Here is a 20,585-nt window from a genome sequence, read left to right as displayed (position 1 = left end):
ATATGTGTGTGTGTGCATATAGAATATATAAATATATATATATATATATATATATATATATATATATATATATATATATATATAAATATATATTTTCATTCTATATAGACACACACACATATATATATATATATATATATATATATATATATATAGATATACATACACACGCACACATAGAACAGGTAGCTTACATCCTTCTAGGTTGGGCTCTGCTGATTGAGGGCTCAGTGTCTGTTATTCTAAAAGTGTATTAATTCTGGTTTAAGCACTTGGGCTTTCAGGCCAGTTATTTTACATTAAGAGGGTTTGTGGTCTGCACTCTTGTGGGAGGAGAGGCTGGACTCTGCCGTTCTGAGCTGGGAATTTCTGGTTAAAGGCTTATAGTGCATGCATATCTGAAATGCTTCTTACTGAAGTTGGTGCGCCTTGTTTGCTGTGGCATAGACTGGATTCGGGCCTGCTGGATCTAGCTTTGTTTGTGTAACTTGAGCACTAATCCAGGCATTCTCTAAAGTATTCAATTGTATTTATTACTGCTTGGTAGTAACTTGATTAAAGTGTAGCTATCATTCTAAGTCTTTTGGATTAAGCACTTGGGCTTCAGACCAGTTGTTTTACATTAGGAAGGTTTGTGGCATGCACTGTGGTGGCAGGACAGGTAGCTTTCATCCTTCTAAGTTGGGAACTGCTGATTGAGAGCCCAGTGTCTGTTATTCTTAAAGTGTATTAGTTCTGGTTTAGGCACTTGGGCTTCAGGCCAGTTATTTTACATTAAGAAGGTTTGTGGTCTGCGCTCTTGTGGGAGAAGAGGCTGGACTCTGCCCTTTTGAGCTGGGAATTTCTGGTTAAAGGTTTATAGTGCCTGAATATCTGAACTGTATCTTACTGAAATTGGTACACCTTGTTTGCTGTAGCATAGACTAGATCCAGGCCTGCAGAATCTAGCTTTGTTTATATGCTTGTTGTTTGTTTGCTTGTTATTTCCCTGGAATGCTAATTCCACCTAATCTGCTTCTCAGCTTCTGTGGATCACTAGTGATATCTGCATTGCTTACTGTACTTATTTCCTCGTTTCACTTGAAAGAAAGTTACTGTTTGTCGTTTCTGCATTTAAGTTACCTGCAACACATTGCACTTAAGTTACCTGGCACTTGCGCGCTAAAGCAATTATATAAGTCAGCACTAAAAATTAAAAGCACTACACCCTCACTCCCCACTGGCCATTGTTTTCAATTAAGGAATTCCCAATATTATTCTAGTATGTCCAAAGGTCAGTTGTCAATCTCCTCTCCGGTCCAGCTGGTGAATCTGGGAATCTTGAGGGAATGTTACAACTGCCTCATGTACACAGACAACCCTCTCCTCCTCCCAACAAATTCCAACACATGTGAGAGATGCAACCATATAGCCAAACTGGAGGCTAAGCTCTCTCAACTCAGTACTGGCATAACCAGTCAGGAGGAGAAGGAAACCACACTCACTACAATTCCAGTCTCACATAGACCTACCACGACAGCAAACCAAACACATAATCACACAAAAACATACTCGGAGGCTCTAAATAAAGATCTGCCTAAGCAGCAGAGACCTCCAAAGCAGACACCCAAGCAACCACTACCCAAAAACAAAACACGTGCAACACATATCTCACAAAGCCAGTGTGCCAAACAGTCACAGCCCTTAAGACTAAACAACACACCTGATACACTTGTAATAGGTGACTAACGTCAGGCACACTGATGTCCCGCTCACCAGGCTGAACAAGGAGAGGGTCACGGTGAGCAGACTGTCGGGCGCTAGGATCCGCCACATAACACAAGCACTCAGGTCACTCCAAGGCAAGTACAAATATGACTCAAGTCATTGTCCATGCTGGTGTGAATGACCTGAGACGTACCTCCCTGGACTACATGAAAAGAGACATAAAGGAGCTCTCTGAGCATGTAGCCCAGGCCAGTATGACCCTGACCTTGAGTAACATCTTACCCTCACCAAGAATGATGCCACAATATGAAGACAAGATGATCAATTTCAACAATTGGCTTAAGTACTGGTGTCATTCAAAGGGGATCCAATGCCTGTCAGATTGGGATGACATGCTCGACAAGCCACGATGCTTCGCTAGGGACGGCTTGCACCTGTCACCCCTGGGCTTTCGGATATTGGCAAAGGCTCTTGCTACCCCCATAGTGCCTTTTTTAGGCAAGGCTCAAAAGACAAACCCACCTCCATAGGTATCACAAGGGATAAGAAACTAAGAGTAATGCTACTCAACGCCAGAAGTCTAAACCTCAAGACGCACGCACTCGAACCTCTCCTTAGCATGGAGAACATCGATATCTGTGCAGTAACAGAAACATGGTTCAGGGCTCCCGAGAGCACCCCAGCACTACCAGGTTATACCTCATACCATGCTTTTCGGCCCCAAAACTTGGACCGAACCACAAAAGGAGGGGGAGTATCGATATTCATCAAAGATACCCACACCTTCAGGTTGGTGGCAAAGCACGAAGCATCAGAGACTATCCATGTGCAACTAACAGTGGGTAAAACTGCCTTCCAGTTTATAGCCTGCTACAGATCACCCTCCCAAACCCAGGAACCCCACTCGGCCTTTCTGAGAACACTGGAAAATATGAAGGTATCTCCAAACACCATTATATTGGGCGACTTCAACTACCCAAACATAGACTGGGAGCATTACTCTAGCTCCAACACCCTAGCCCAAAGGTTCCTAGAATTTATAAACTCAAATGCTATGGAACAACTTGTTACCACTCCCACAAGAGGGGAAAACATACTGGACCTGATCATCACCAACATGGGGACTCTATGCTCCAGACCAGAAGTGTATCCCTCACTGGTAAGTTCAGACCATAAACTAATCTCACTGGATATTCACATCCCGACCCCACCCCCTGCCCAGAAAACCACAGTGAAAAACTTCTCTAAAGCAAATTTCACACTCCTCAAAACCGAGGTGGAATCCTTCAAAGCTCCCGGGCCTGTGGAGAATACGGCCCAGACCGCAGAATCCTTTATAAACACATTCTATGAACACCTTCAGGAATGCACGGATCATGCGATCCCAAATAAAACCAAGACCCAATCCTCCAAAGGCAGACGTCCTGTCTGGTGGACCCCAGCCATAAACAAACTATACAATAGAAGGAGGAAGCTACTAAATGATACAGCAAAATCCCAAAAAGGGAAGGCATCACTGATCAGTATTAGCAAAAAACTACGGGCACTCATAAAATTGTCTAAGGCCAGCTTCGAGAGAAAAATTGCACAGGACACTAAGGATAATCACAAGGCTTTCTTTAGTTATGTTAGGAACCTGGGTGGGAATTCCCAGATATGCTCAGAATTAGTCCAAAATGACAAAACCCTGAACCCACAGACATTGCCAACATCCTAGCTGACAGGTTCAGCACAAACTTCTCCCCCCCTTCCCCACCAAAAGGGCAAATATCTATCCCAGCAGAGTGCTGCCCTCCTGACATCTCAGATGCTCAGGTAAGAGCCGCCCTCTCCAAAGCAAAAAACACAGCATCAATGGGACCAGACGTTGTCCCGGGCTGCGTCCTACATTAACTCCAAGAAGAGCTAAACCCAAACATAAAACTACTGTTCAATCTCAGCCTTACTACAGGATAAGTGCCCAAAGAGTGGCGTACAGCAACAGTGGTCCCTCTCCATAAAGGTGGTGCCTCAACGGATCCTGGAAACTATCGCCCCATAAGCCTGACTAGCTTGGTCTGCAAAGCTATGGAAAGGATCATCATGGACCTCATAAATAAAGATATTGGGGACCTAGAGACACTGGATCCTACCCAGTTTGGCTTTGTTAAGGGCAGATCCTGCCTCTTAAACCTGGTTGATTTCTTTGAAACCGTCACCAAGGCCATTGACGAGGGGAAGGTGGTCCACACAGCCTACCTGGACCTCGCAAAAGCCTTTGATACAATACCCCACTCGGGCATTATAGATAAGCTCACCAGCTTAAATATAAACCCCTATGTCACTAGATGGATTGCAAACTGGCTCAAGGACAGAACTCACATGGTTAGAATTGCTGGAGCCATGTCAGACTCCAAACCAGTTACAAGTGGTGTCCCACAAGGCTCAGTCCTGGGACCTCTCTTGTTCAGTATATATTTCTCTGAGGTACAGGCCAACACGGAACGACTGTGGCTGACCAAGTTCGCAGATGACTACAAACTGGGCGCCATAATCGTCTCTCCAGCAGACACAAGCATCCTCCAAAAGGGCCTCATAGAAACGGACAACTGGTGCCAGAGTCCATGGCCTCAAGCTAAATGCCAAAAAGTGTATAGTCATCCCCTTTGGCAAAAACAAAGTGCCCACAAATTACCACATAGGTGGTAATCCATTAAGTACAGAAGAAGTAATTAGGGACCTGGGGACCCAAGTTGATAGCAATCTCTCATTTGACAACCACGTGGCCAAAGTGGTTAGAAAAACATTTTACATAGCCCACCTAATCATGAAGGGATTCACATCTAGATCAGGGGTGGTCATCGTGCCTCTTTACTCATCCCTCATCAGGCCCATAATTGAGTGCAATGCCCCTTTTGGGATGTACCTTACCAGACACCTGCAGCAACTGGAAAGACCCCAAAAGTACCTCACCAAGAGGAATAAAGGGCTCAAACAGATGCCATATGCTGCCCGGTTAAAGAAACTCCAGCTCTACTCAGTGGCATACCGCCTGTTCAGAGGCGATCTGTGCCTGACATATAAAGCCATGTCCAACCCGGAATTAATGGACAAGCTGCCCCTCAGAAAATCCAAATCCCATCGAGCTACGCGCTCGAGATACTTGAACCTCAGCACTGAAATAAATAGGACATGCTGGAGGGACAGATTCATAACCCAGAGGCTCCCTTCACTCTGGAATAAAATCCCAGTCCAGGTTAGGCAGAGTCCCTCATTGACTCTCTTCAAGAGGAATCTTGATGAGTGGATGGGAGATCATAGGTTTACCCCGGGTATCACTTCTGTGTCACTGTTAGACAGAGGCACAGTATACTAACCTCGAAAAAGGGCATAGCAAAATAAATTTAAAATGGGTGGCGAAAGCCAAACACATTCTGGCTAGGCTTATAAATGCCCTAGGGCAGATAGCCTAGTATGAACCTATGAACCTATATATATACATATATATATATATATATATATACATATATATATATATATATATATATATATATATATATATATATATATATATCTATATACAGATTCACTTTAGAAGCTCGAAATACTGAAATACCGAAATTCAGTATTTCGCGCCCATAAAGTAGAGTCCTGAAAAGAACGAAACCTCAGAAGAGTGAAATTCAAAACCTCCCACACCGGAGATTTTGAATTAGTCCTGCTGCTGTTTGGCTGTGGTTATGGATTCAGGTAAGTGTTTATGTGTTAAGGGTTTTGGGTAGGGGCTGCGGTGTGTGTGAGTGTGTTTTGTTGCTGTGATGTGTGTGCGAGGAGAATGTAGCTTGTGTTATGGTGTTTTGTGCGTTTTTGTATGTAGTGCAACCTCGGATTTAGAATATTTAAGTGGGGGGTGCAAGGGTGCTTGCCCCCCTGCTTTTATGTAGGACAGAGCTTGTGTTTGTGTGTGGGGAGGAAGGTGTGCGTTTGTGTACAGCAGAAGCGCTAATTCAAAATCAAGACCATAACATCAAAGTTTTGAAAGTTTGAAACTTCAATATAAAAATTTTGTTTTTACGTTCATGCAGGGGTGCAAGCCCCCCTGCACACCCCCACACCCCCTGCTAATTAAATATACCAACTCAGAGATCGCACTACATTGAATGGAGTGGTGCATTTCTCGTTCTGCTCTGCACGGCGATCTCCATTTAAACTGAAGTTTCAATTTTGAAACTTCCAAAGTCGCCCATATATACAATGTGTGTGTGTGTGTGTGTGTGTGTGTGTGTGTGTGTGTGTGTGTGTGTGTGTGTGTGTGTGTGTGTGTGTGTGTGTGTGTGTGTGTGTGTGTGTGTGTGTGTGTGTGTGTGTGTGTGTGTGTGTGTGTGTGTATGTATGTATGTAATGTCTTTTAACTTTTAGGGGTCACCACAGTGGAACTCCAGTCCGCTAATAATTGGCAGTGGATTTTACGGTGCCGAGTTGCCAGCCTGATGCTCAACCTTTAAAGAAGGCACACCCATTCACACACACACACCTACATGCATGTCTTTAAATGTCATACAAGTGTGGGGAGGACATGCAGACTCCACACAGAAAGCGGTCCAGATGAGAATCGAACGGGAGAACCTCTTGCTGTGAGGCGACAATGCTAACCGCTGCACCACCACGGCTACACACACACACACATATATATATATATATATATATATATATATATATATATATATACATATATATATATACATACATACATACATACACACACACACACACACAAATATATACATATACATACATGTACACATATATTGTGTGTGTGTGTGTGTGTGTGTGTGTGTGTGTGTGTGTGTGTGTGTGTGTGTGTGTGTGTGTGTGAGAGAGAGAGAGATAGAGACTGGTGATTGGAGCAGATTTCAATGGGCATGTTGGTGAAGCGAACAGAGGGGATGAGGAATTGATGGGTAGGTATGGTGTTAAGCCATGGAATGCAGAAGGTCAGATGGTAGTTGATTTTGCAAAAAGGATGGACATGGCTGTGGTGAATATGTACTTTAACAAGAGGGAGGAGCATAGGGTGATATAAGAATGGAGGAAGATGCACACAGGTGGATTATATCTTATGTAGAAGGGCCAGTCTGAAGGAGATTGGAGACTGTAAACTGGTGACAAGGGAAAGTGTAGTTAGGCAGCACAGGATGGTGGTTTGTAGGATATTAGTGATCAAGTAGAGGAGGAGGAGTGTGAGGGCAGCACCAGGGATCAAATGGTGAAAATTGAAAAAGGGCAATTGTGAGGTGGAGTTCAGGGAATAGTTAAGACAGGCACTGGGTGGCAGTGAAGAGCTACCTAATAGCTGGGTAACTACAGCAGAGCTAGTAAGGGAGATGGCTAGAAAGGTGCTTGGTGTGACATCTGGAAGGAGGACAAGGAGACCTGGTGGTGGAATGAAGAAGTACAGGAGAGTATACAGAGAAACAGGCTGGTGAAGAAGAAGTGGGATTGTCAGAGAGATGAAGAAAGTAGACAAGAGTATAAGGAGATGGTTGGGAGGGTGGCCTAATGGTTAAAGTGTTTGCCTTACAAACACAAGGTGCAGGGTTTGAGTCTCACAAGGGATAATTGGCTAAGCTTAAAATGGCTCGCAAGGGCAGTTAGCTTAGTACTAATCTATGAATCTATGAGATGAGGTGCATGGCAAAGAGAGAGGTGGCAAAGGCTAAGGATATGGCATATGAAGAGTTGTATGAAAGGTTGGACACTAAGGAGGGAGAAAAGGACCGGTACCGACTGGCTAGACAGAGGGACCGAGCTAGTAAAAATGTGCAGCAGGTAAGAGTGATAAAGGATAATGAGGGAAACATACTCACAAGCAAGGAGAGTGTGCTGAGCAGATGGAGAGAGTACTTTGAGGGGTTGATGAATGAAGAGAACGAGAGGGAGAGAAGGTTGGATGATGTGCGATAGTGAATCATAAAGTTCAGTGGATTAGCAAGGAGGACATAAGGATAGCTATGAAGAGGATGAAGAATGTAAAGGCTGTTGGTCCAGATGACATACCTGTGGAAGCATGGAGGTGTTTAGATGAAATGGCAGTGGAGTTTTTCACTAGATTGTTTAATGAAATCTTAGAAAGTGAGAGAATGCCTGAGGAATGGAGAAAAAGTGTTTTGGTACCAATTTTTAAGAATAAGGGTGATGTGCAGAGCTGTAGTAACTACAGAGGGATTAAGCTGATCAGTCACAGCATGAAGTTATGGGAGAGAGTAGTGGAGGCAAGGTTAAGAAGGGAGATGATGATTAGTGATCAGCAGTATGGTTTCATGCCAGGAAAGAGCACTACAGATGCGATGTTTGCTCTGAGAGTGTTGATGGAGAAGTACAGAGAAGGTCAGAAGGAGTTGCATTGTGTCTTTGTGGACTTTGAGAAAGCATATGACAGGGTGCCTAGAGAGGAGTTGTGGTATTGTATGAGGAAGTCAGGAGTGTCAGAGAAGTATGTAAGAGTGGTACAGGACATGTACGAGGGTAGTGTGACAGCGGTGAGGTCTGCGTTGGGAGTGATGGATGCATTTAAGGTGGAGGTGGGATTACATCAAGGATCAGCTCTGAGCCCTTTCTTATTTGCAATGGTGATGGGCATGTTGAGTCCCGCGGACTATTGACGTTTGCAGATTACATTGTGATCTGTAGTGAGAGTAGGGAACACGTTGAGGAGACCCTGGAGAGGTGGAGATATGCTCTAGAGAGAAGAGGAATGAAGGTCAGCTGGACTAAGACAGAATATATGTGTGTGAATGAGAGGGAGGATAGAGGAATAGTGAGGATGCAAGGAGTAGAGGTGGTGAAGGTGGATGAGTTTAAATACTTGGGATCAACAGTTCAGAGTAATGGTGAGTGTGGAAGACAGGTGAAGAAGACAGTACAGACAGGATGGAGTGGGTGGAGAAGAGTGTCAGGAGTGATTTGTGACAGACTAGTACCAGTAAGAGTGAAAGGGAAGGTCTACAAGAGGGTAGTGAGACCAGCTATTTTATATGGGTTGGAGACATCGGCATTGACAAAAAGGCAGGAGTCAGAGCTGGACATGCCAGAGTTAAAGATGTTAAGATTTGCACTGGGTGTGATGAGGGTGGACAGGATTAGGAATAAGTATATTAGAGGGTCAGCCCAGGTTGGAAGGTTTGGAGATAAAGCTAGAGAGGCAAGATTACGTTGGTTTGGACATGTCCTGAGGAGGGATGCAGAGTATATTGGGAAAAGGATGTTAAGGATGAAGCTGCCAGGTAACAGGAAAATAGGAAAGCCTAAGATAAGGTTTATGGATGTGGTGAGAGAGGACATGCAGGTGGTTTGTGTGACAGGGCAAGATGCAGAGGACAGGAAGAAAAGGAAACAGATGATCCCCTGTGGCGACCCCTAACGGGAACAGCCGAAAGAAGAAGAAGATACTAAAAACTTGAATGGCAATCAACATGGTTTTTAAAATAGACTGTAATGTTACAGTGTTGAAACCTGAACTCAGAGCCAGTATAAATGTACTGACATACTACAAATTTGCTACAAGTAAACATGCCCTTAATGTCACTGTTCTGTACTTGTAATACAGAAAAATGTGGGTTATCTTTTTCAAAAGACATTTTCAGAGTATATATAAAATGTGCGTGTAACTATGGATTTCTTTCAAGTGATTCAGTGAAATTCACATTTGCCTTTTTAAGCAGTGCATTCAACTACTAGCTATGACTCATATGCTGAAGTTACTGTGCAGTCTGAAACAAATATATACCTTTTCTCTGTGCTTTGCTTCCTCTCGCAAGCTGCTTTCACATTCCAAGAACTGGTAGTAAAACCTTCTGAGTAAAAGAAAGTTACTGTAAACCATCTATATTTTTTTAAAAAAAGCCCTAAACTCAGACACAACAGTTAGCCAGTTTTGCAGTTTCAGTAGTACCACTTCTCAGACGTTCACTTCTAAACAAAGCATTCTATCCTCGGTGCGGAATTGACAAATATCTACAGAAAGACAGGAAATTTCCTGATTCTCTAAATAATTAATAAAAACAAAATGAAAACTCCAGCAAAGCTAGGACCTCCACTGAGTGACCTCCCAAACCTCTTATATCATTATATCAGAGGCACATGGAATATATGCAAATGACCCTTATGAACATCAGGTGTTTCAGCTAATTGGTGATTCAGAATGCCCACGACTTGTTTTGTTGTTTTAATGGACAATTCAGGTCAATAAAGCCAAACCTACCTAGCTGTGGATATGCATATTTTTGCAGTAACCCTAATGATAATGGACATCAGATGGGTCTAACAGTCCTGTGTTTCCTATGCTTAGTCAAACACTCTGCTTGTGCTGTGGTGACAAGGTCATAACAAGGCCGAAATATGCATAGCCACAGCTACTTGGGTTTGGCTTTATTGGTCTGAATTGTCCATTAAAATGACGAAACAAGTAATGGGCATTCAGAACCACCAATTAGCTGAAACACCTGATGTTCATAAGGGTCGTTTGCATATATCCCATGTGCCTCTGATACAAGAGGTTTGGAAGGTCACTGAGTGAAGGTTCTAGCTTTGGCGGAGTTTTCATTTTGTTTTTACTGACTGTTTTTTCAGTGACCTTCTCACTTATTGTTTTAGTTTGTTGATTCTCTAAATAAGGACATATAACGCTTTGCTTTAGAAGATATAGCACTGCCAGTACATCAAATGAATAGTTTCACTAATTCCTTAAAAAGCAGCAACATAAATGAATACTAAAAAATATTTTAGCACATACTATTTTTATTACATATACATGCATACACATATATACATGAACACATACATATTTTATTTAAGCAATAACCCATGCTTGGGTGTAGGTAATGCTGGATTTACCCACGGTTGGTGTGGTTTGGTCATGAGGGCAAAGCCCGAGTGGCCAAACAAAGACAACCGTGGGTAAATCCAGCATTACCCACACCCAGAAGTGGGTTATTGCTATTATACAATGACATTATTTAAGAAAAAAAATACTTACTTTTCTTAAATAATGGCACTGTATAATGCCTCCGTGCTGTCCTTCCATAGCTTTCCGGTATCCTGGAGCAGTTCTGATGTACTGTGCATGTGTATGCCTACGCAGTACATCAGAGCTGTATGAAGAGGAAGCAATGGAGAAAGGAAGATCTCCATTGTTTTTTTAAAGTTATCGTGCTATGTTACAAGTTTAACATAGTGAGATATCTTTTAAAAAAGCAACGGAGAAAGGAAGATCTCCGTTGCTTTTTAAGATATATCTCGCTATGTTAAACTCGTTTAACATAGTGAGATTACAGCAACAGAGCTCTTCCGTTCTCCATTGCTGCCTAACAGAAAAAAAAAGTAAACACTTATACTAATGGAAAAAGTCCGGGCGACCAGACCTTTTATTATAAGTCTGATTTACAATGGGCACGCTGACCAATCAGCGTGCATGTTTTGGAATATTAACGGGTGCTCATTGTGTAATACTATTAAACCCATATACACAAAGCAACTTGAGCACTCTAACATTCTTCTCCTACCTTTGCAGCAGAAGCTTAAATAAGTACAATTTTGAGTTGTCCATTGCAAAAAGAGCCTCTAGAACCACTGTGGAATTATTCGCCATTTTGAAGTAATGTCAAGTCCTGCCCGACACTGAACCACGCCAATGTTTTATGATCATGCAACACTGAATACACCTTAATCAAGGTCATTATGTAGGAAAGTAATAAGGATTAGTTAAACTCAGAAACATGATTTACATAATTCCAAAAAATAAATGTACAATGGGATAAGTTACTTACAGTTTTAGTATGTTTTTGTTAATGCTGTATTTTGACCAGCAATACAGAATATGAGAAGTTCTTAATTTAATATGGTGTGCAAACAACCATCACATCATTTTAAGGCAGCTAACAGTTCAACTGCTTTTCCACCCTCCTCCTCCTCCTCCTTTTCCTCTTGCGAATATGTATGAGATTATTTTTTAAGAGTCTCTCTGTCTCTCCTTCTCCCTTACTCTCTCTCCATATGGCTACAGTCTGCCAAACTGCTTCCATTCCCATCAGTTCCTTTCTGCAACGGCAGCACCAAAACCACACAAAATGCACTACACAGTTCTATCAATGAACTCTGCTGGAAATACTTGCATCCTGTAATCAACTGGTACTCCACAAGTTACATGCTGCCTCAACACTGCCCAGCTCACCCACAATGCCTTCTCCTACTGCTCACTAATTTACTATGAATCAGGCATGTCGAGACTAGCATGTCTTCCTTCCATTCCTTTTGTTACATCAACTCCCTTATTGTACAGTCCTGCACTATCCTACATCTGCCAAAACATTTATTTTGTCCCAGATGAAAGCTACCCATACAAATGCTCATTATACGTTTTCTTCAATGAATCTGCTGGTTCATGTATCACCGGTGGGAGGGAAAGAGATTCCCAACCCACGATCACAAACACTACAAATAACTGCACAGAGGAAGGAACCCACTACTTTCCCTTCAATATCCTCCCTTCCTTCTCCAAATACTGCACTTAGTTTCACTGAGAAGGGGAAAAAAATGTAAATGCACCTCAGCTGTTAGGAAGAGAAAATCATAAAGTCCCACTATGGTTATCCAATTACCACATGAAACTGCACAGCTATCTGAAAACATTACTGCTATCCTAGAACTTGGCACCATTTTGCAACAGCTTCCTACATGTACAGAGCAATTCACACAGTTAAAAAACAAACAAACAAAAAAAACATTAGCTAATATTTTGGCCATTCTACAAAAATGTTAGAATGTTTGGGAGAAAAGGAGAATACTTACCTCAGCACAAGGCATATATGGAAAGACCACGTCAATATTTATCTTTAGTTTATCCCCTCTTGACTTGTCAACATACAATTCTTGATGAACCTGCATGCAACAAAATTTAGTTACTTATGTATTTCATTTCTTCTGAAAGGTTCATTATATGCAAGTTTCTTTTTCAGGAGTTAGCCTGGACTTTTACTCTGGATAAGTGATTTTTCACAGTTGTGAAGTACAGAAATAACAGCACTGGAAATTAAAACGTGAATGTGTCATGACAAGTCTTTGTAACTTTCAGCCTGAGTAGGCATGCTGATGAAGCGTGTACATCACATCTATTCTTCACTAATCGTCATTGCTGTGAAGTAAGAGTGTATCCCTTCAGTTGACAGGTACAAGTAAAATACAAATGACATAGTACACAACAACAATGACTGTTCACAATCAGCTATGTAACTCTTGTGAAAATAACTGTAAAACACTAAAATAAACACCCTAAAAGAAGAAAGCTGTGGCAGACCTGGCAGTCTCACAAAGCAAGGAGCAAGTAATTAATTGATCTAAATGTCAAATGATTGCATTCAAGGAGGACATGAACAGTGCCAGAAACTGGTCTGTCAGCCAATGTGGTCTATGCATGTACTCCCACAACGGACAGCTCACACAAGGCAATAACCACTGTAAAGAGGAATACCAGTGAGAATAATGGGGATAAGATGAGAAGGGTCACTGCCAAGGTAAAGCACTAGGTTCCTGAAACTGCAGGCATGGGGGGTGTACTACTTAACCTTTTTGTATACAGACAGAAAATTAAATTACACATCTTACACAATGCTCTTTTAAAAATATTAACTACTGTAATAGTGCATAAACACACAGCTCACTGCAAAATTCAGCATGAAAAAATATGTTACAAATATCAAGCATGACTATGAAGCATTCTTCAAATCAGCTTGAGGCTAATGTAGATAAAATGTCACTTTCGCTACCAATATTTTTTTTTCTGAAATGAAGCAGGCATATACTTCAGAATCAAACTCTACATTGCACATCTGAGGTCATCAAGGTAAAAGATATCAACAAGCCTGTTTGTAATCTCTTCATGTACTGCAGTACAAACAGCAGAACTACCTTGCTTGGCAAAAAAGAGAAAGTACAATTGTGTACACTTACCATAAATGTAGATGTTAGAATGTATTCACTGTTGCAATCCTAACCAATGGGTTATCCGGCTCCCTGTAGCCCTTGATCAGCCAGAATACCAAAGGTAAGTAAAAATTACATTGGCTGTCGTCGGTTGTAAAGGATGTCAGGGCGTCCGATACAAAAGGAGGCAGCTGGCATCACTTCCTCAGTCTTTCTTGCCATAACTGTCAGAAGCCCCCAAAAAACAAGGCTTAAACCAAAATTAGCCTGTACCTTAAGAAAAGAGAAAACGGGGGAAGGAGGGAGGGAAAGCAGGATTCCAACAGTGAATACACTCGAACATCAACATTTATGGTAAGTGTACACAATTGTACTATGTTCATCGTGCTGCACTGTTGCAGTCCTAACCAATGGGTTGATTACCAAAGCCCAGAGGAAAGGGAGGAGGAACCAAAAGAATCAAGGATTGGAGATAATGCCCTGCAGAACAGCAGTGGCAAACCCTGCCCTGGCTCTAGAAAACAAAGGCAAATTATAATGCTTTGTGAAAGTGTGAACAGAAGACCATGTGGAAGTCTTCAATAGGGACATCCCTTAAAAAGGCTGCAGAAGTGGAAGCTGCTCTAGTTGAGTGGGTCCTAACCCCTTGAAGAGGAACCTTGCCATGAAAGGAATAACAAAAAGTAATGCAATGTGCAATCCATTTAGAAATGGTTTGTTTAGAAATAGCCTTGCCCTGGGCTCCAGGGGCAAAACTGACCAATAACTGTGCTGATTTCCAAAGGTCTTTAGTCCTGTCCAGGTAAAACCTGAGCTGTCTATGCACATCACGAGACTGTAGGAGTCTTTATCTCTATTTTGAGGATTAGGAAAGAAGGTAAGAAGGTGTATGGACTGATTAAGAGTCAGGCTAGAAACCACCGTAGGCATAAAGGAGGGGCTGGTTCTCAGAGAGACCCTATCTGCATGGAAAATAAGAAAAAGGCTCCACAGGCAAAGCATGCAGCTTCAAAACCCTCCTTGCTGAAGTTATAGCCAAGAGGAAGGCAGTGTTCCATGAGAGAAACTTTAAATCTGCAGTGGCAGCTGGCTCAAAAAGGAGGAAGAGTGAGTTTCTCTAGAACTAAATTAAGACCCCAGGCTGGAGTAGGCACCCTTCTGGGAAGTTTTAAGTTGCAAGCACCTCTGGGAAACATTTTCATCAGAGGATGAGAGAAAATGGGTTGTTCAAAAGAATAATGAGCAGAAATGTCTAAAGCATGGATCTTGACAGAGGAAAAAGAAAGACCACCCTGAAGCAGATCAGCCAGATATTCCAGGATCAGGGGAAGGGTAGGCTGAAAAGAAGATTCCCCTCTAGCCTGCATCCAAAGAGAGAATCTTTCCCATTTGCCAGCATAAGACTCCCTAGTGCTAGGCCTCCTGGCCTCCCTCAGCACGTCAACCACCTGCTGGGAAAGGGAAGAAAAAAAGGGATGGATTCATACAATGAGCCAAGCTGCCAAATGGAGAGACTGAAGATGAGGATGTACAGTGTTTCCCCTTTCCTGAACCAAAAGATCTGGCTTCAGATGAAGATGCCTGGGAGGACACTGGGAGAGACTGAGAAGCAGTGGATACCAATGCTGCCTAGGCCAGTCCGGAGCTATGAGAATAGTCCTTGGACATTCGTCCCTGATCTTCAATAATACTCGGGGAAGAAGAGGAAGAGGAGGGAAGGCATAAATTTACAGTAGCATCCAAGGGAAGGACAGAGCATCCACTCTCCAGGTTCTGCTGTGAGCCTGTCTGGTGCAAAAAAAGAGGTAGAAGATGGCTGTCTGGAGAGAAGAGATCCACTTGAGGAGTGCCTCAACGTTGAATGATGCTGTAAAAAAAGTACAGTTGTGTACACTTACCATAAATGTAGATGTTAGAGTGTATTCACTGTTGCAGTCATTACATTTGGGTAATCTGCTTGCAGGTTGCCCTCAGTTGGCCTTATTAACAAAGTCTTGGGTCCTGTGTTGGTTGCTGTCCCTTCTTCCATGGCGTCAGGTCGTCAGGGGTATAAAACATGCAGCCAACACCATTACATCAGCTTTTCTTGCCCCAGATGTCAGGTGCCCCCCTAATGGGAAGCAATTAAACATAAAACACAAAAATATACCTCCAACAAAAAAGCAAATACACCAAAAAGGCTTTTAAGCATAGTAAAGGAAAGTAGAGGTATAGCCAAAAGAAGTTAGGGGGCTGGAGGGAGGGTAACCAGGACTGCAACAGTGAATACACTCGAACATCTATATTTATGGTAAGTGTACACAACTGTACTATGTTCTTCGGGTTTCACTGTTGCAGTCATTATATTTTGGTAGATTCCCAAAGCTACTGTTGGGAGGAGGAGTTTAGATAGCATTAGGGCCAGCTATAAGGCCCTGCAAGACTGCAGTGGCAAAGCCAGCTCTGGATTTAGAGAAAATTGGCAAATGATAATGCTTGGTGAAAGTATGTACAGAACTCCAGGTAGCAGCTTCTAGGATGTCCCTGGTAGGGACGCCTCTGAGAAAGGCTGTAGAGGTAGATGCAGCCCTGGTGGAGTGAGGTCTGATCCCCTGGGGGGATAGGTTTTCCATGGTGCTTATAGCAAAAATGAATGCAATGGCTTATCCATTTAGAAATGATTTGCTTTGAAATAGCCTTCCCCTCTGCCCCTGCAGCAAATGCTACCAACAGTTGTTCAGATTTCCTTTGAGGCTTAGTCCTGTCCAAGTAGAATCTAAGTTGTCTGTGCACATCTAAGGAATGCAGTATCCGTTCCCCTTTATTCTGTGGATTGAGAAAGAGGGTTGGCAAATGAATGGACTGATTAAGTGCCATACTAGATACCACCTTGGGCATGAAGGATGGACTGGTTCTGAGTGATACCCTGTCTGCATGAAAGATGATGAAAGGCTCTACTGCCATAAGGGCCTGTAATTCAGATACCCTTCTAGCTGAAGTGATTGCTAAAAGGAAAGCTGTTTTCCAAGAAAGAAATTTTAAGTCTGCAGTAGCAGCTGGCTCGAAAGGAGGTACAGTGAGTTTCTCCAAGACAAAGTTAAGGTCCCAGGCTGGGGTTGGAGCTCTCCTGGGTGGTCTCAAATTTTTGGTCCCTCTGAGGGACTGCTTGAGCAGTGGATGAGAGAAGAGGGGAGGTTCTGTGCTATAATGAGCTGAAATAGCTGAGGCGTGGATTTTAATGGAGGAAAAAGACAGGCCCTTGTGAAGCATCTCAGTTAAGTATTGCAAAATCTGAGGTAAATTGGGTGCTGCTGTGCTCATCCCTTGAGATTGGTTCCAGACACAGAATCTTTTCCATTTTTCAGCATAAGATTTTCTAGTACTAGGCCTCCTTGCCTCTAAAATGATATCCAACACAAGTTTGCTGAGGGACGGTAAAGGAGAGATTAATTAATTAGCCAGGCTGCAAGGTTCAGTGTTGGTAGCTGAGGGTGCAGAATCTGGTTCTCCTGCTGAGACAGCAGGGAAGGAGTATGAGGCAGGTGCCATGGAGATAACCGTGACACACTGCACAGGAGGGGGTACCAGTGTTGGCGTGGCCAGTCTGCAGCAATCAAAATCATCCTTGGTTTGTCCTGTTTTACTTTTAGTAGTACTTTGGAGAGCAGAGGCAGAGGGGGGAAGGCATAGACTGATAGATTTTTCCAGCTGAAGGACAGAGCATCCACTTTCCAGGCTTGTTTGTGGGGAGTCCTTGTGCAAAATTTGTCCAATTGTTAGTTCTGGGGAGAGGCAAACAGGTCTATACCTGGGCTCCCCCATTTGCTTGTCAACATGTTGAAAATCCTTGGTTTCAGTTTCCACTTGTGTGGGTCCATGAGGTTTATGCTTAGTCCGTCTGCCAGTGTATTTAATTTTCCTGGCAGGAATTGAGCTTGTAGGTGCGCTTGGTAGCTCAAGGCTGTGTTCCACAATGCCATGGCTAGTCTGCAGAGGGGGTAAGAATGTGTAACCCCCTGCTTGTTTATGTACCACATAGCAGTGGTGTTGTCCGTCTTTACCATTACTTGTCCTGGAAGAATGTGGTCCTTGAAGGCTGTCAGAGGATTCTGTACAGCTAACATTTCTTTTTGATTGATATGAAGGTGCATTTGACTTGGGTTCCATTTGCCATGAATGCACTTCCTTGCCAGGTGAGCCCCCCTATGCATAGTCTTATACATCTGTTGTTAGGGTTTGGGCAGCAGGGGGTGGTGTGAAAGGTAGTCCCTTGTTTTGGTGGCAGGCTCCTGCCCACCAAAGCAACTCTAGGCGTAGGCAAGGTATGATAGGAATCATTGTTTCTAGGTTTTGAGAATGTTGACACCATAGGCTTTTTAGATACCACTGTAGTTTCCTCATATGCAGTCTTCCATATGGAATTAGAAGAATGCAGGATGCCATGAACCCCAAGGCTTGCAGTATTCGTTTTGCAGATAGCAGGGTTTTTGTGGCCACTTGTTTGAAGTAAGTTGTCAAATTAATTTGCTTTTCTGGCGTGAGGTAAGCCATCTGGGAAGTTGCATTCAAGCTTGCTCCCAGGAATATAATTTGTTGACAGGGTACCAGTTGTGATTTCTTTTCGTTTATGGTGTACCCCAGACAAGTTAGAACCCTTTTTATAAAGGCCAGATTCTTCAAAAGTATGTCCTGGCTTTCTGCCTGAATTAGACAATCGTCCAGTTATGGGTACATTTGAATATTTCTTTGCCTGCAAAATGCAATTACTGGAGCTAGGCACTTTGTGAATACCCTGGGCGCAGTAGATAAGCCAAAGTGCACTGCAGAGAACTGATAGCGTGTGTAGCCTGCTTTGAAGCATAGGTATCTTCTGCAAGATTCCCCAATTGGGATGTGCAGGTATACTTCTTTTAAATCTAGTGTTGCCAACCAGGCATCTTTGCCTAGCATAGGAAGTAATTGGAGTCAGCATCTTGAATTTTGGAATCTCCAAAAAGGTGATTAGAGTAGACAGGTCCAGGATAGGACGCCATGAATGGCCTTTCCTGTGTACCAGGAAAAGTCTTGAGTAGAAACCTTGTCCCTTTTCCTCTTCTGGTACCAGTTGAATAGCCCCCATGCTTAAGAGAGAAAGTACTTGTGCCTCTGCCCACTGATTTGGGGGTAGGTCCGGCCATCCACTTGGTGTTGGCAATGTGTGGAAGTGAAATCTGTATCCCTGGGACACTATATTTAAAACCCATTTGTCCTGGACAATGAGTTCTCAATTCTTTGCATGAAGAGCAATCTTTCCCCCCAAAGGGGCAGTCAGATGATAACTGCTTGGAAATTTTAAAAGGAAGTAATTGAGATAGTTTACAATAGGGGGAGTCTTATTATTCCCAGACTTGGAAGTGGAGGCCCCCCACTGCTTAGTTCTGTGAGTCCCCTGGGACTGAAACCTGGGGGTTTTGCTGTGTCTAGGTTTGGCTTGAGAAGACCTGGAAGGGGCTGGAAAGAACCAATTTTTAGAGGGCCAGTGCCTACTAAATCTAGGAGGCTGAACTTGTAAAAAATATTTAACAGTTTGCATAGATTTAGCTTTATCTTCCATCTTTTTAAGAACTTCCTCAGCCTTGTTGCCAAACAGGCGGTCTTGACTTAAAGGAACAACTTAGCTTTAACATGATCAGGCAAAGATTGCTCCTTAAGCCAAGCATACCTTCTGAACACAGACCCAGTAACAACAGCCCTACAAGAGCCCTCTAATGAATCAAAACCACATTGCAAAGTAAGTTTTTCAACTTGTTCGGTAGAATGCATTAAATCCTGTAATTCTTTATTTTCCACACAGTCAGGAATCAACATAATTTTCTGTTTAAGCAGTCCAATAACATGTTGCTGATATTTTAACATATGAAACTGGTAGTTTAAAGCCCTAATGGCCAAGGTTGCAGAAGTGTAAACCTTCTTAGCCCATCTATCCAGCGCCCTGGAGTCTCTATCAGAAGGGGTAGGATTTTTAGCAGTAGAAGCCTTAATGCCCTTGGGCCCCTGTGAAACAGTTTCTGGATCGGCAATAGGATTTTTCAAAAGAAACTTGTGGGAGTCAGGGACCCTGTAGTATCTTGTCAGGTTTTCTGGGAGCAGGAGGCAGGGAATCAGGGGCCAAACTAGATTCCGAGAAAGCATCATCAACAATATCCAGTACAGGAGGAATAGCTAAAGGCCTATGCTGAGGTAGGTGAAGGAAATCCCTAAGCCTCTTTTTTGAATCGGAGTAATCCTGGCTTTCCCAGTGGAAATGCTCCCTTAGAGAATGTAAGGTTTCCCCAAAAGAAAAATCCTCAGGAGGGGAAAGCAGAGGGAATAGAGTCCTCTGCATCAGAATCCATATAAGTAGGTAAGGACAAATCCAGGTCATCAGAAGAGTCAGAAAAAACAGAATCCTGATCAGAAGATTCATAATCAACTTCAGTCCTAGGCCTCTTAGAAGGGGGGGGGGGGGGGTTGGCTACCCCTGATTAGTGTTATTAGATCTTCAGCCATTCTTATTTGTTTTTTAGGCATAGAGGCCTGAGCATGTGGCCTGGGCATTGTTTTTTTAGACATGGATCGAGATTTAGGCCTAAGTAATGAAGGAGGCATCGATTTAATATGCAAGTCCGTAGGCCTGAATACACCCTCAGAAGCCAGTGCCTGCACAGAGGCTCCGGACCCATCCAGGGTAGAGACAACCGCGGGTTCCATAGTTGAAGCATCTCGTCATATACTGGACTCCGAACGGGTCTCAGTAGAGGCCTGCGAATCAGAAGTAGCGGGTATCAGGGGCTGCGAAAGCACCTCACTGAGTACCGGCAAACTGGCGACTGGCTTAGGAGAAGCATCGTCGGCAGTTTTGGACCTTGGAGGCCGGTCTCTGTCTTTATCTTTGTGTTTTTTCAGAATCCCGGTAGTCGGATGGC

General features: G+C 43.1%; 1 protein-coding gene across 1 annotated transcript in view; it reads right to left on the bottom strand.

Annotated features, from left to right (window-relative positions):
- The window catches only part of ERGIC3 (ERGIC and golgi 3), a gene marked incomplete in the record, with an annotated part of 681,165 nt that overhangs the window by 587,544 nt on the left and 73,036 nt on the right, over positions 1-20,585 (bottom strand). The window contains 1 exon segment of the mRNA XM_044090101.1: positions 12,540-12,621. Within this exon segment, the coding sequence (XP_043946036.1) occupies positions 12,540-12,621 (82 nt within the window).

The sequence above is a fragment of the Protopterus annectens genome, chromosome 12.part0, assembly GCF_019279795.1.
Source record: "Protopterus annectens isolate FY-2018-M chromosome 12.part0, PAN1.0, whole genome shotgun sequence".
Lineage (NCBI taxonomy): Eukaryota > Metazoa > Chordata > Ceratodontiformes > Protopteridae > Protopterus > Protopterus annectens.
This window is presented reverse-complemented; position numbering and strand designations above follow the sequence as displayed.